This window comes from Microplitis mediator, chromosome 6 (assembly GCF_029852145.1).
Source record: "Microplitis mediator isolate UGA2020A chromosome 6, iyMicMedi2.1, whole genome shotgun sequence".
NCBI classification, from domain to species: Eukaryota; Metazoa; Arthropoda; class Insecta; order Hymenoptera; family Braconidae; genus Microplitis; species Microplitis mediator.
The window spans coordinates 11,240,986-11,251,610 of record NC_079974.1 but is presented as its reverse complement, the minus strand read 5'-3'; the positions used below and the strand labels follow the sequence as shown (position 1 = coordinate 11,251,610).

The 10,625-nt window shown below is 29.8% G+C and overlaps 1 protein-coding gene across 3 annotated transcripts in view; it reads right to left on the bottom strand.

Moving 5' to 3' along the window:
* Nucleotides 1-4,503: 4,503 nt before the first annotated feature.
* LOC130669732 (NAD-dependent protein deacetylase Sirt6) overlaps nt 4,504-10,625 on the bottom strand; it is a 146,106-nt gene continuing 139,984 nt past the window's right edge. For 2 of the 3 annotated variants that reach the window (XM_057472772.1, XM_057472773.1), the window contains 2 exons: nt 5,095-5,218; nt 4,504-5,026 (listed from right to left, as the gene is read on the bottom strand). In XM_057472772.1, coding sequence (XP_057328755.1) covers nt 4,778-5,026; nt 5,095-5,218 — 373 coding nt within the window. In that variant the 3' untranslated portion in view covers nt 4,504-4,777. Of the gene's footprint in view, nt 5,027-5,093; nt 5,219-10,625 lie in introns of those variants that run through there. The other variant, XR_008990246.1, reaches the window with a different exon arrangement.

Genomic DNA, 10,625 nt, shown 5'->3' with positions numbered 1-10,625 from the left:
ATTTATTTTTGGCCATGAGCTTCAGGTCTCGCTCATTTAAATGCCCAAACTTTTCATGCCACTTATCTATCCCTAGTTTTTCACTTGTTACGGCACTGTTAACACTGTCTTTGATGTCTTTTATAAAGTACAGATTCCCGCGTCTCTGCGCGCGCATGATCACATCATTATTTTTATTTACCACTACTACTTCAGTTTTCCTGAAGGTCACTGTATGTCCAAAGTCTGTGGCCCGTGCCACCGAGAATAGATTTGTTCTCAAATCTGGTACGTATGATACGTTCTTAAACCCGATGTCCAATTGTCTTTTACCCGTCGACACTTTCACTGAAACGTTTCCCGTTCCCAATATTTTAGTGTTTTTATCAGTTGCCAGGCTTAACTCTGCATGATTAGGCTTAAACTCACTAAACTTATTCCTACTGTTACACAAATGACTGGTCACACCACTGTCTATACACCAACACGCGTTACCACTACTACTGTACATAGCTTGTTCACTGGTACTTAACGATGACTCATTTACATTTCTCGCACTACTGTATTCTCTTCTGTTTCTTTCTGGGCAGTTCTTTGCAATATGCCCTCTTTTATGACACTTGAATCATTCGACTTCCCGCCGAAAATTCTCGTGCTGGCTCGACATGTTGTTCTGCATGTCCCTCCTGGTATTCCAGAATTTTGACCCTGAGTTCGTCCAGTGATAGTAACTCCTTCTGTGTTTCTATCGATGTCTTGAACACTGTGTAACTTTCTGGTAAGCTGTTTGACAACAAGATCACCAACATCTCATTGGCTATCTCCAGCTTGACCTCTCGCAGTCTTTTCACTGTCTCTATGAACTCGGTGATGTGTTTCCTCACATCATCTCCCTCTGTCATCTTTGACAAAGTCAGCTTTTTCAGAAGGTACGCTTTTCGCGCCAGCCCCCCAGATTCATACGTCACCTTGATCTTATCCCAAATTTCCTTCGACGTCTCCAAGTCATCGTACGCTGATGCCTCGTCTGTCCCCAACGTTATCAAAAGATCCGCCATAGCTCTTCTGTCCTTTTTGACCCACGCTGCGATATCTTCTTACCCTAACGCTGGTTTGGTTTTTTCACCAACAACATATTCCCACGTTTCATGACTCATGAGAACACCCTTCATCTGTGTTTTCTACGACCGGTAATTCTCTCTGATAAGGGGATCTATTTTAATTGAAAAAGCCATTTTTTACTGATCACTTAACAACCACAAATCGACACTATCAACTTTTACGCTAGTCACAGCACACAACGGTTTTCCCGCCGAAATTGTTCGAGCTCTTATGCCTAGTGTCTCACAATGACGAAGTCCACGCCACTGCATGCTATCGAAACTTCTCGATGCTTCCCGCGCGTTTCTCACGTGCTTCTAATTAACTACTTTATTTAATTAATAACCGCTTTGATTTTTACAATGGAATACTCGCGTTGTCTGGACCCATAACCTGATGATAAGGACGGGCAGGTTATTGATAAATAAGATATTAGTATTCGTGGTTATTACGTTGAGTATATTACAGGTATATCACACTGTATATAGATACAAGATACACGTCCGTTTAGGATGGTGTACTGGTAAGAACTAACCACTAAATATAGATTGGCAATGGTCATTAGTATAGCTAATACATTCTGGTATATTCTGGAACATACTAGCCCTATAAACCTTGCCCCTCAACAATTTGCACTGATCAAGAATTATTTATTTTCAAGCTTCCCAATTGTTGAAAAGATGAATGAATGACTAATGAATTGTTAAAAAGTATAGTATAAAAATAAATCTAAACTATATATGGGGCATTCCACGCCAAATCGACCACTTTTGATAATTGGGACGTTTTTGTTTTCAAAATTTTTGTTTTTAAATGTACTTTTAAAAAAAAATACAAAAAAATTATTACAATCTATCTTCATCGTTGTTTTTTAGATTTTTGAAATAAGTTAAAAACAAATTCTTATAACCATAAAACAATGAGTGTAGAAAAAATTTTTTTTGAATTCCCAGCATTTCTCCAAAAATGGACCAAACGAAAACTTTTTTTTTAGTTTTTAAATTCAGTTTGTAGAAAAAAAAATTATTCAAAACGTCCTTCTATTTTTTAACTTGATTTTTCGAAAAAAAATCAAATTTTTTCGATGATTACCATTTAAATTTATTGTTTTTATTTTTTATTTCCAAATTTAAAAGTTCTCTGAGCACTCTCAAAATTTTTTAGCATGGTGTTATGAGAAATAAGGCTAGTTGAACAAAAAAATTGTTTTTCAATAAAAAAAAATAAATCAAAAAACAAAAATGGTAAATATCAAGAAATTTTTGATTTTTTCCAAAAATCTAAAAAAAAAATGAAGGTAGGTTGCAATAATTTTTTTTGTATTTTTTTTTTTCGAAAAGTGCATTTAAAAACAAAAATTTTGAAAAAAAACGTCCTAATCAGTGGAAATTTGAGAAAGTTATAGCTATTTAAAATAAAAAAAGCCACTTTTTCAAAAATTTCTAACTTTTTTTTGGTTGGGTGAAAGAATTTGAAAAAAAAAATTGTGAAAAACGTATTTGATGGGGTAGAAGAAGAGAAAAAAATTTCAGCCAAATCTAGTGCGCATAAATCATGGCTGAGTGGGGTGCGCTGAGGGCTGGAAGCTCTCGATGTTTTCTGAGACAATTAATTGAGTTCCGGACGTTATCTTTAACGGTCAAGAAGTTTTCTTTCCTGATTGCCTCTCTCGCGTTTTGTAAGACACGCAAAGTGAATGAAATTATTTCGTCTTGTCTTCGAGATGTTGTTTATAAGTTTAGAATTAATTTAGTTAAGTTGTATAAATTGATTTTTCAAACGAGAACTTGATACGGTGTGTGGTTATCGCGAGTGTGACGTACATCAAGGGCCCACTACATTTGTTCCGACTCCATCACGTAGCAGCCAGTTTGCCGAGGGTTCTGTTTTTCACCAGGAGGCTCAAACCATGGAACGTGTACCTTACTACACAGTAAGTGGATTATTTATCTAAAATCAAGCGACCTGGTCTTCCTCCCACGGAAATTATATTTTTTATTCATGAAATAAAGTTTTCCAGAAAAAAGTTTAATTTATTTATTAATTAAGTACGGGGTAGTTACCATTGTAAAATTAAGGGGACTTGGTTAAATAAAATTAATTATTTTCTTTTATATTTATTTAATATTGAAATTCTTTTTTCGTTGTTCAAAACCTTCCCTCTTTCTTTCTTAAGATTTTCAGCTCCTGGGTACGAGGTGAACCCGTTATAAATTTCAACCGACGAAGTCCGGTCAGTAACTGGCATTTGGGGCTGCTTGCATCCTACCAGGACCACTGTTATAGCCCCATGTATTATGTTTGTACATTTAACAAAAATAATTGATAAACTATCAGTATTTAGGTATCAGGTTTTGTAATAAGTTGAATAATATTTTTCAATTAATACTCACTTGTTGTAACGGGGTATTTTGAGGTTTAAAACTATGCGCTCAAGGAGTCAGTTTCTTTACGGTAAACGTACAGCATTTTACAGTAAAAGCGTGATATTTTACAGAAAATGTACAGTATTGTTACCGTAAATTTGCGATAAAAGAAAGGTTATTTACCGTATAATTGCGACATGCCTGCAGTATTATACCGTAAAGTATCGCACTATAAAAACTGGAAAAATTGCTGTGAAATGTGGCAAATTCACTGTATAAATACCGTATTTTACGGTAAATTATGGCGACATGCAGTAAATTGCGGTAATTTACCGTAATTCAAATCTGCCAAAGAATTACGTCCAATTCAATAAAAAAAATACTGAAAATTCAATGATTTATTGTTAACATACAGTATTAAAGACGTCTGAATTTAATGAAAATATAATATTTAGAAGAGATTTTTACTGAAACTATACTATAAAGTAGGTATAATTCAAAAATAAATGTTGAAAATCTGTAGTTGTATAATTATAGGTATGTGGTTTTAAAAGTAATAAATTTCCATAGAAGCACAATATTAAAACTAAATTTTTATGGATACCGGCCAGTATTTATACTGTGTGAACTCGATGTAAATACTGAGTAAGAAATTCACTGACATACCGTACATGTACCTTGAATATACGGCAATCATACTGCACTTTTGCTGATACCGTATATATACTGTATTCATACCACATTTACTGACTGTAACCTTAAAACTACGAAGGAAGAGGAAATAATTTTTCTACAAAAATAGATAAAAATTATAAATTTTTCCCAATTTGATACTGAGGATTAAGTAGAATGTAAATAGGATTTGAGCGTTTTTTAATCCTTTCATTTAATCATAAATTTGAAGTCTATGATTTCTACTCAAATAACATCAAGACAGAAATTTTATGCACCTGTGTTAGGTATTGTTCCTTGAGATAGGATTTTCATTTACTTATTGCACTTAACACTTATTGAAAATGTTTAATATCATAATTTTGATCTCTTATTCAAGAAAATGAAGGAAACGAAAATTTCAGATCTGGATAAGTATCATACTTTATTATAAAATTTCGGATTGTTATAGAATGTTTTTAACAATATACTAAAGGTCAGCATGACACATACAGTGCCGTACAATTAAAGATGATTCATTACACAGCATCGAACTGTTATTTTTTACTTCGAAGTTGTTGATTGTGTTACTAGAAACTGACATGTTAATTTTTCTTCTTAAAGCTCAATAACTTTAGCTTAAGAGATTGATTGACTGCCAACATTTTCATTAAACAAATTTACTTCTCTCTTCTAGACTTACTCTTATTTTTTCGATTACCGGGACTACAAATTATATTGTAAAGTTCTTTCAGGTCTTTAATTTGACGAGATGCTATTGACCATTCCATTTCTATCGGCAGAGGATTCAATTTTTTAGTGGGATCAAAAGCACTATCATAATCTGGAATTTGGATTTGCAAATTTTTCATTACAATCGTCATGATATTATCAACATTACCATTGATCACTAAATCAGCTTGTTTATCCTGAAATTAAAATATTGAAATTTGTACAAATAAAGTTTGAAAAAAAAAAATTAATTGACAATACTCACAAGCTTAGTTGGTTGCAAGTTGCATATCACAAGACGACCTCCATATTTTTTAGTGAATAAGGGCAAATTTGCACTTGGAATTATTTGTAAGGACGTTCCTAAGCAAATACTTAAATCTGCCACACTGAAATGAAGAATACATTTTTAGTATTTATCGATATTTTAGATCGAATTAATTCGAAAATGGCCATTTGGCGTTCAAAATGGGAGTAGATTTCTCATTTTTTTTAATTTTGAAGTTTTGAGATAAAATCGAATTGAAGTTGAGTCATTTCAGAGAAATTAAACTAAAAAAAAAATCTGAGCGTCGGTTGGCCCTGCAGGCTAGCCCCAAAACTTCCCGCAGTTTTCAAGCTTAAAGAACTCGAAAACATTAGTGAGAATATACTTTCGAGCTCGAAAACACTCTTGCATTCGATTGTTTTTTTTAGAAGCTTTTCACCTTGGTTAAAAAAGAGAATTAAAGAGGATTAAAAATGAATCGAATCCTTTTTAATTCTCTTCAGAGAATTAAATAGAATTAAGGAGAATTCATATTTAGAAATTTTTAATACTTCTAAATTCTCTTCAGAGGATTAAATAGAATTAAGGAGAATTCATACTTTGAAATTTTTAATACTTTTAAATTCTCTTTAGAGAATTAAATAGAATTGAGGAGAATTCATATTTTGAAATTTTTAATACTTTTTAATTCTCTTCAGAGAATTAAATAGAATTAAGGAGAATTCATATTTTTAAATTTTTAATTCTTTTAAATTCTCTTCAGAGAATTAAATAGAATTGAGGAGAATTCATATTTTTAAATTTTTAATACTTTTAAATTCTCTTCAGAGAATCAAATAGAATTGAGGAGAATTCATATTTTGTAATTTTTAATACTTTTTAATTCTCTTGGGATTAAAACATTAATTGAAAAAAGGACAACGTAGTTGTAATTTTACCGATATATAGATAAAAAAAAAAAAATTATTTACACTTGATCAATTCGAAGTTAAACAAAATTCGTTGAATAAATTTTCGTGAAATCGTCCTGTCAATTTTATAATTAGAATTTTTTAATTTTGTTGGGTAAGTAATTTTTTCTAAATTCTATATCGCAACGAAATTACGACTACGTTGTCCTTTTTTCAATTAAAATTTTGATTTTTTTTTAATTGATTAATAAAATTTTAATACGGTTATGATAGTTGAAAGTCATTGCATATTTTTAAAAAGTGGGGGGCACTGTCTGAGAATGCCCTTAAAAGAAAAATAATTTTTTTTGTTATGGTTACAATTCTCTCGAATTCTCAGCGAGAACAGAAATTGCAACATGACTTTGAAATTAAAAAAAAATAAGATGAAATATAACTTTTTCGAATCCTGGTTTATTCTCTCGAATTCTCGGGAAAAACAGAAATTGCAACATGACTTTAAAATTAAGAAAAATAAGATGGAATATAACTTTTTCGGATCCTGTTTTATTCTCTCGAATTCACGGGAAGAACAGAAATTGCAACATTATTTTAGAATTAAAAAGAATTAGTTAGAATGAAATTTTTCCGAATCCTCTTTTATTCTCTTGAATCCTCCACGGGAACAGAAATTAAAAATTATTTTAGAATTAGAAAGAATAAGTTAGGATTAAACTATTTTAAATCCTCTGTTATTCTCTTGAATTCTCCGCGAGAACAGAAATTCAAAGTTATTTTAGAATTAAGAAGAATTAGTTAGGATTAAACTTTTTTGAATACTCTTTTATTCTCTTGAATCCTCCTCGGGAACAAAAATTGAATATTAATTTAGAATTAAAAAGGATTAGTTAGAATTAAACTTTTTCCAATTCTCTTTTATTCTCTTGAATCCTCCGCGAGAACAGAAATTGAAAGTTATTTTAGAATTAAAAAGAATTAGTTAGGATTAAACTATTTTGAATCCTCTTTTATTCTCTTGAATCTTCCACGGGAACAGAAATTAAATATTCTTTAAGAATTAAAAAGAATTAGTTAGGATTAAACTTTTTTGAATCCTCTTTTATTCTCTTGAATCCTCCGCGAGAACAGAAATTCAAAGTTATTTTAGAATTAAAAAGAATTAGTTAGAATTAAACTTTTTTGAATCCTCTTTTATTCTCTAAAATCCTCCGCGAGATCAGAAATTAAATATTAATTAAGAATTAAAAAGAATTAGTTAGGATTAAACTTTTTTGAATCTTCTTTTATTCTCTCGAATCCTCCACGGGAACAGAAATTTAATATTAATTTAGAATTAAAAAGAATTAGTTAGGATTAAACTATTATGAATCCTCTTTTATTCTCTTGAATCCTCCACGAGGATAAAAATTCGAAGTTATTTTAGAATTAAAAAGAATTAGTTAGGATTAAACTTTTTAGAATCCTCTATTATTCTCTTGAATCCTCCTCGGGAACAGAATTTGAATATTATTTTAGAATTAAAGAGGATAAGTTAGAATTAAACTTTTTTAAATCCTCTTTAATTCTCTTGAATCCTCCGCGAGAACAGAAATTCAAAGTTATTTTAGAATTAAAAAGAATTAGTTAGAATTAAACTTTTTAGAATCCTCTTTTATTCTCTTGAATCCTCCTCGGAAACTGAAATTAAATATTATTTTAGAATGAAAAAGAATTAGTTAGGATTAAACTACTATAAATCCTCTTTTATTCTCTTGAATCCTCCACGGGAACAGAAATTAAATATTATTTAAGAATTAAAAAGAATTAGTTAGGATTAAACTTTTTTGAATCCTCTTTAATTCTCTTGAATCCTCCGCGAGAACAGAAATTGAAAGTTATTTTAGAATTAAAAAGAATTAGTGAGGATTAAACTTTTTTTAATCCTCTTTTATTCTCTCGAATCCTTCTCGGGAACAGAAATTAAATATTATTTTAGAATTAAAAAAAATTAGTTAGGATTAAACTATTATGAATCCTCTTTTATTCTCTTGAATCCTCCGCGAGGACAGAAATTCAAAGTTATTTTAGAATGAAAAAGAATTAGTTAGGATTAAACTTTTGAGAATCCTCTATTATTCTCTTGAATCCTCCTCGGGAACAGAATTTTAAGATTATTTTAGAATTAAAAAGGATTAGTTAGAATTAAACTTTTTCCAATCCTCTTTTATTCCCTTGAATCCTCCACGGGAACAGAAATTAAATATTATTTTAGAATTAAAAAGAATTAGTTAGGATTAAACTTTTTTGAATCCTCTTTTATTCTCTCGAATCCTCCACGGGAACAGAAATTCAATATTAATTTGGATTTAAAACGGATTAGTTAGAATTAAACTTTTTCCAATCCTCTTTTATTCTCTTGAATCCTCCACGGGAACAGAAATTAAAAATTATTTTAGAATTAAAAAGAATTAGTTAGGATTAAACTTTTTAGAATCCTCTTTTATTCTCTTGAATCCTCCACGGGAACAGAAATTAAATATTATTTTAGAATTAAAAAGAATTAGTTAGGATTAAACTTTTTTGAATCCTCTTTTATTCTCTTGAATCCTCCACGGGAACAGATATTAAATATTAATTTAGAATTAAAAAGGATTGGTTAGAATCAAACTTTTTCCTATTCTGTTTTATTCTCTTTAATCCTCCGCGAGAACAGAAATTAAATATTAATTTAGAATTAAAAAGGATTAGTTAGAATTAAACTTTTTCCTATTCTGTTTTATTCTCTTTAATCCTCCGCGAGAACAGAAATTAAATATTATTTTAAAATTAAAAAGAATTAGTTAGGATTAAACTATTATGAATCCTCTTTTATTCTCTTGAATCCTCCGCGAGGACAGAAATTCAAAGTTATTTTAGAATTAAAAAGAATTAGTCAGGATTAAACTTTTTATAATCCTCTATTATTCTCTTGAATCCTCCTCGGGAACAGAATTTTAAGATTATTTTAGAATTAAAAAGGATTAGTTAGAATTAAACTTTTTCCAATCCTCTTTTATTCCCTTGAATCTTCCACGGGAACAGAAATTAAATATTATTTTAGAATTAAAAAGAATTAGTTAGGATTAAACTTTTTTGAATCCTCTTTTATTCCCTTGAATCCTCCACGAGAACAGAAATTAAATATTATTTTAGAATTAAAAAGAATTAGTTAGGATTAAACTATTATGAATCCTCTTTTATTCTCTTGAATCCTCCGCGAGGACAGAAATTCAAAGTTATTTTAGAATTAAAAAGAATTAGTTAGGATTAAACTTTTTAGAATCCTCTATTATTCTCTTGAATCCTCCTCGGGAACAGAATTTTAAGATTATTTTAGAATTAAAAAGGATTAGTTAGAATTAAACTTTTTCCAATCCTCTTTTATTCCCTTGAATCCTCCACGGGAACAGAAATTAAATATTATTTAAGAATTAAAAAAAATGTTGGAAAATCCAAAAGTGCACACCTCAATCGCTCAATTTATTTTTAATCATTACTTTTATTATTATATAATATTAATATATTTTTTTTATTATGAACTTTTATTCAACTTACAAATTATCAATTTGATTTTTTTATTTTTATTTCTTATTTTCAGTTTAATATTTTTTTACTAACATTTTTTTCTAAATATCCCGCCTTGTTTTGTCTTAAATGTCGCTTTTTTTTCAAACATATTGATACGCGTGTGCTGCCACCAGTAGTTGATAGAGAGAAACAATGAAAAAAATAATAACAACAGTAAAAATAGCAGCTAAATTTTTCACGAAGAATCAGTTTTCACGTTTTTTATTAATTACACCAAAACAAAAAGGATTCAGATAGTAATCTTTGAAAGGGTTCTTGTGATCAGAAATACACAGATAATAAAAAAAAAACTAAGTCGATAAGTCTTGTTTTTCGAAAGTTATCGTGTTTAGACGAGTCCGAACACCACAATTGACGCATTGAGGGCTTCGGACTAAATCATTTTTTTTTAATTAATCACATCATTAATCAAATAAGGATTGCATTGAAAAATGTTCCTTAATAAATTTCCTTTAAAATGGTATATATCATTAATAACTTTGGTGTACTATAAAGAAAGTAGAGAGGATTTAAAGTCCATGAAAGGGCCGAGAGTGAGAGAGTGACAGTAAAGCACACCTAACGCTTTCGCGATTGAGGTGTGCAAAAGAATTAGTTAGGATTAAACTTTTTCCAATCCTCTTTTATTCTCTTGAATCCTCATCGGGAACAGAAATTAAATATTATTTAAGAATTAAAAAGAATTAGTTAGGATTAAACTTTTTCCAATCCTCTTTTATTCTCTTGAATCCTCCACGGGAACAGAAATTAAATATTATTTAAGAATTAAAAAGAATTAGTTAGGATTAAACTTTTTTGAATCCTCTTTTATTCTCTCGAATCCTCCACGGGAACAGAAATTTAATATTAATTTGGATTTAAAAAGGATTAGTTAGAATTTAACTTTTTCCAATCCTCTTTTATTCTCTTGAATCCTCCGCGAGAACAGAAATTAAATATTATTTTAGAATTAAAAAGAATTAGTTAGGATTATTTTTTTGAATCCTCTTTTATTCTCTCGAATCCTCCACG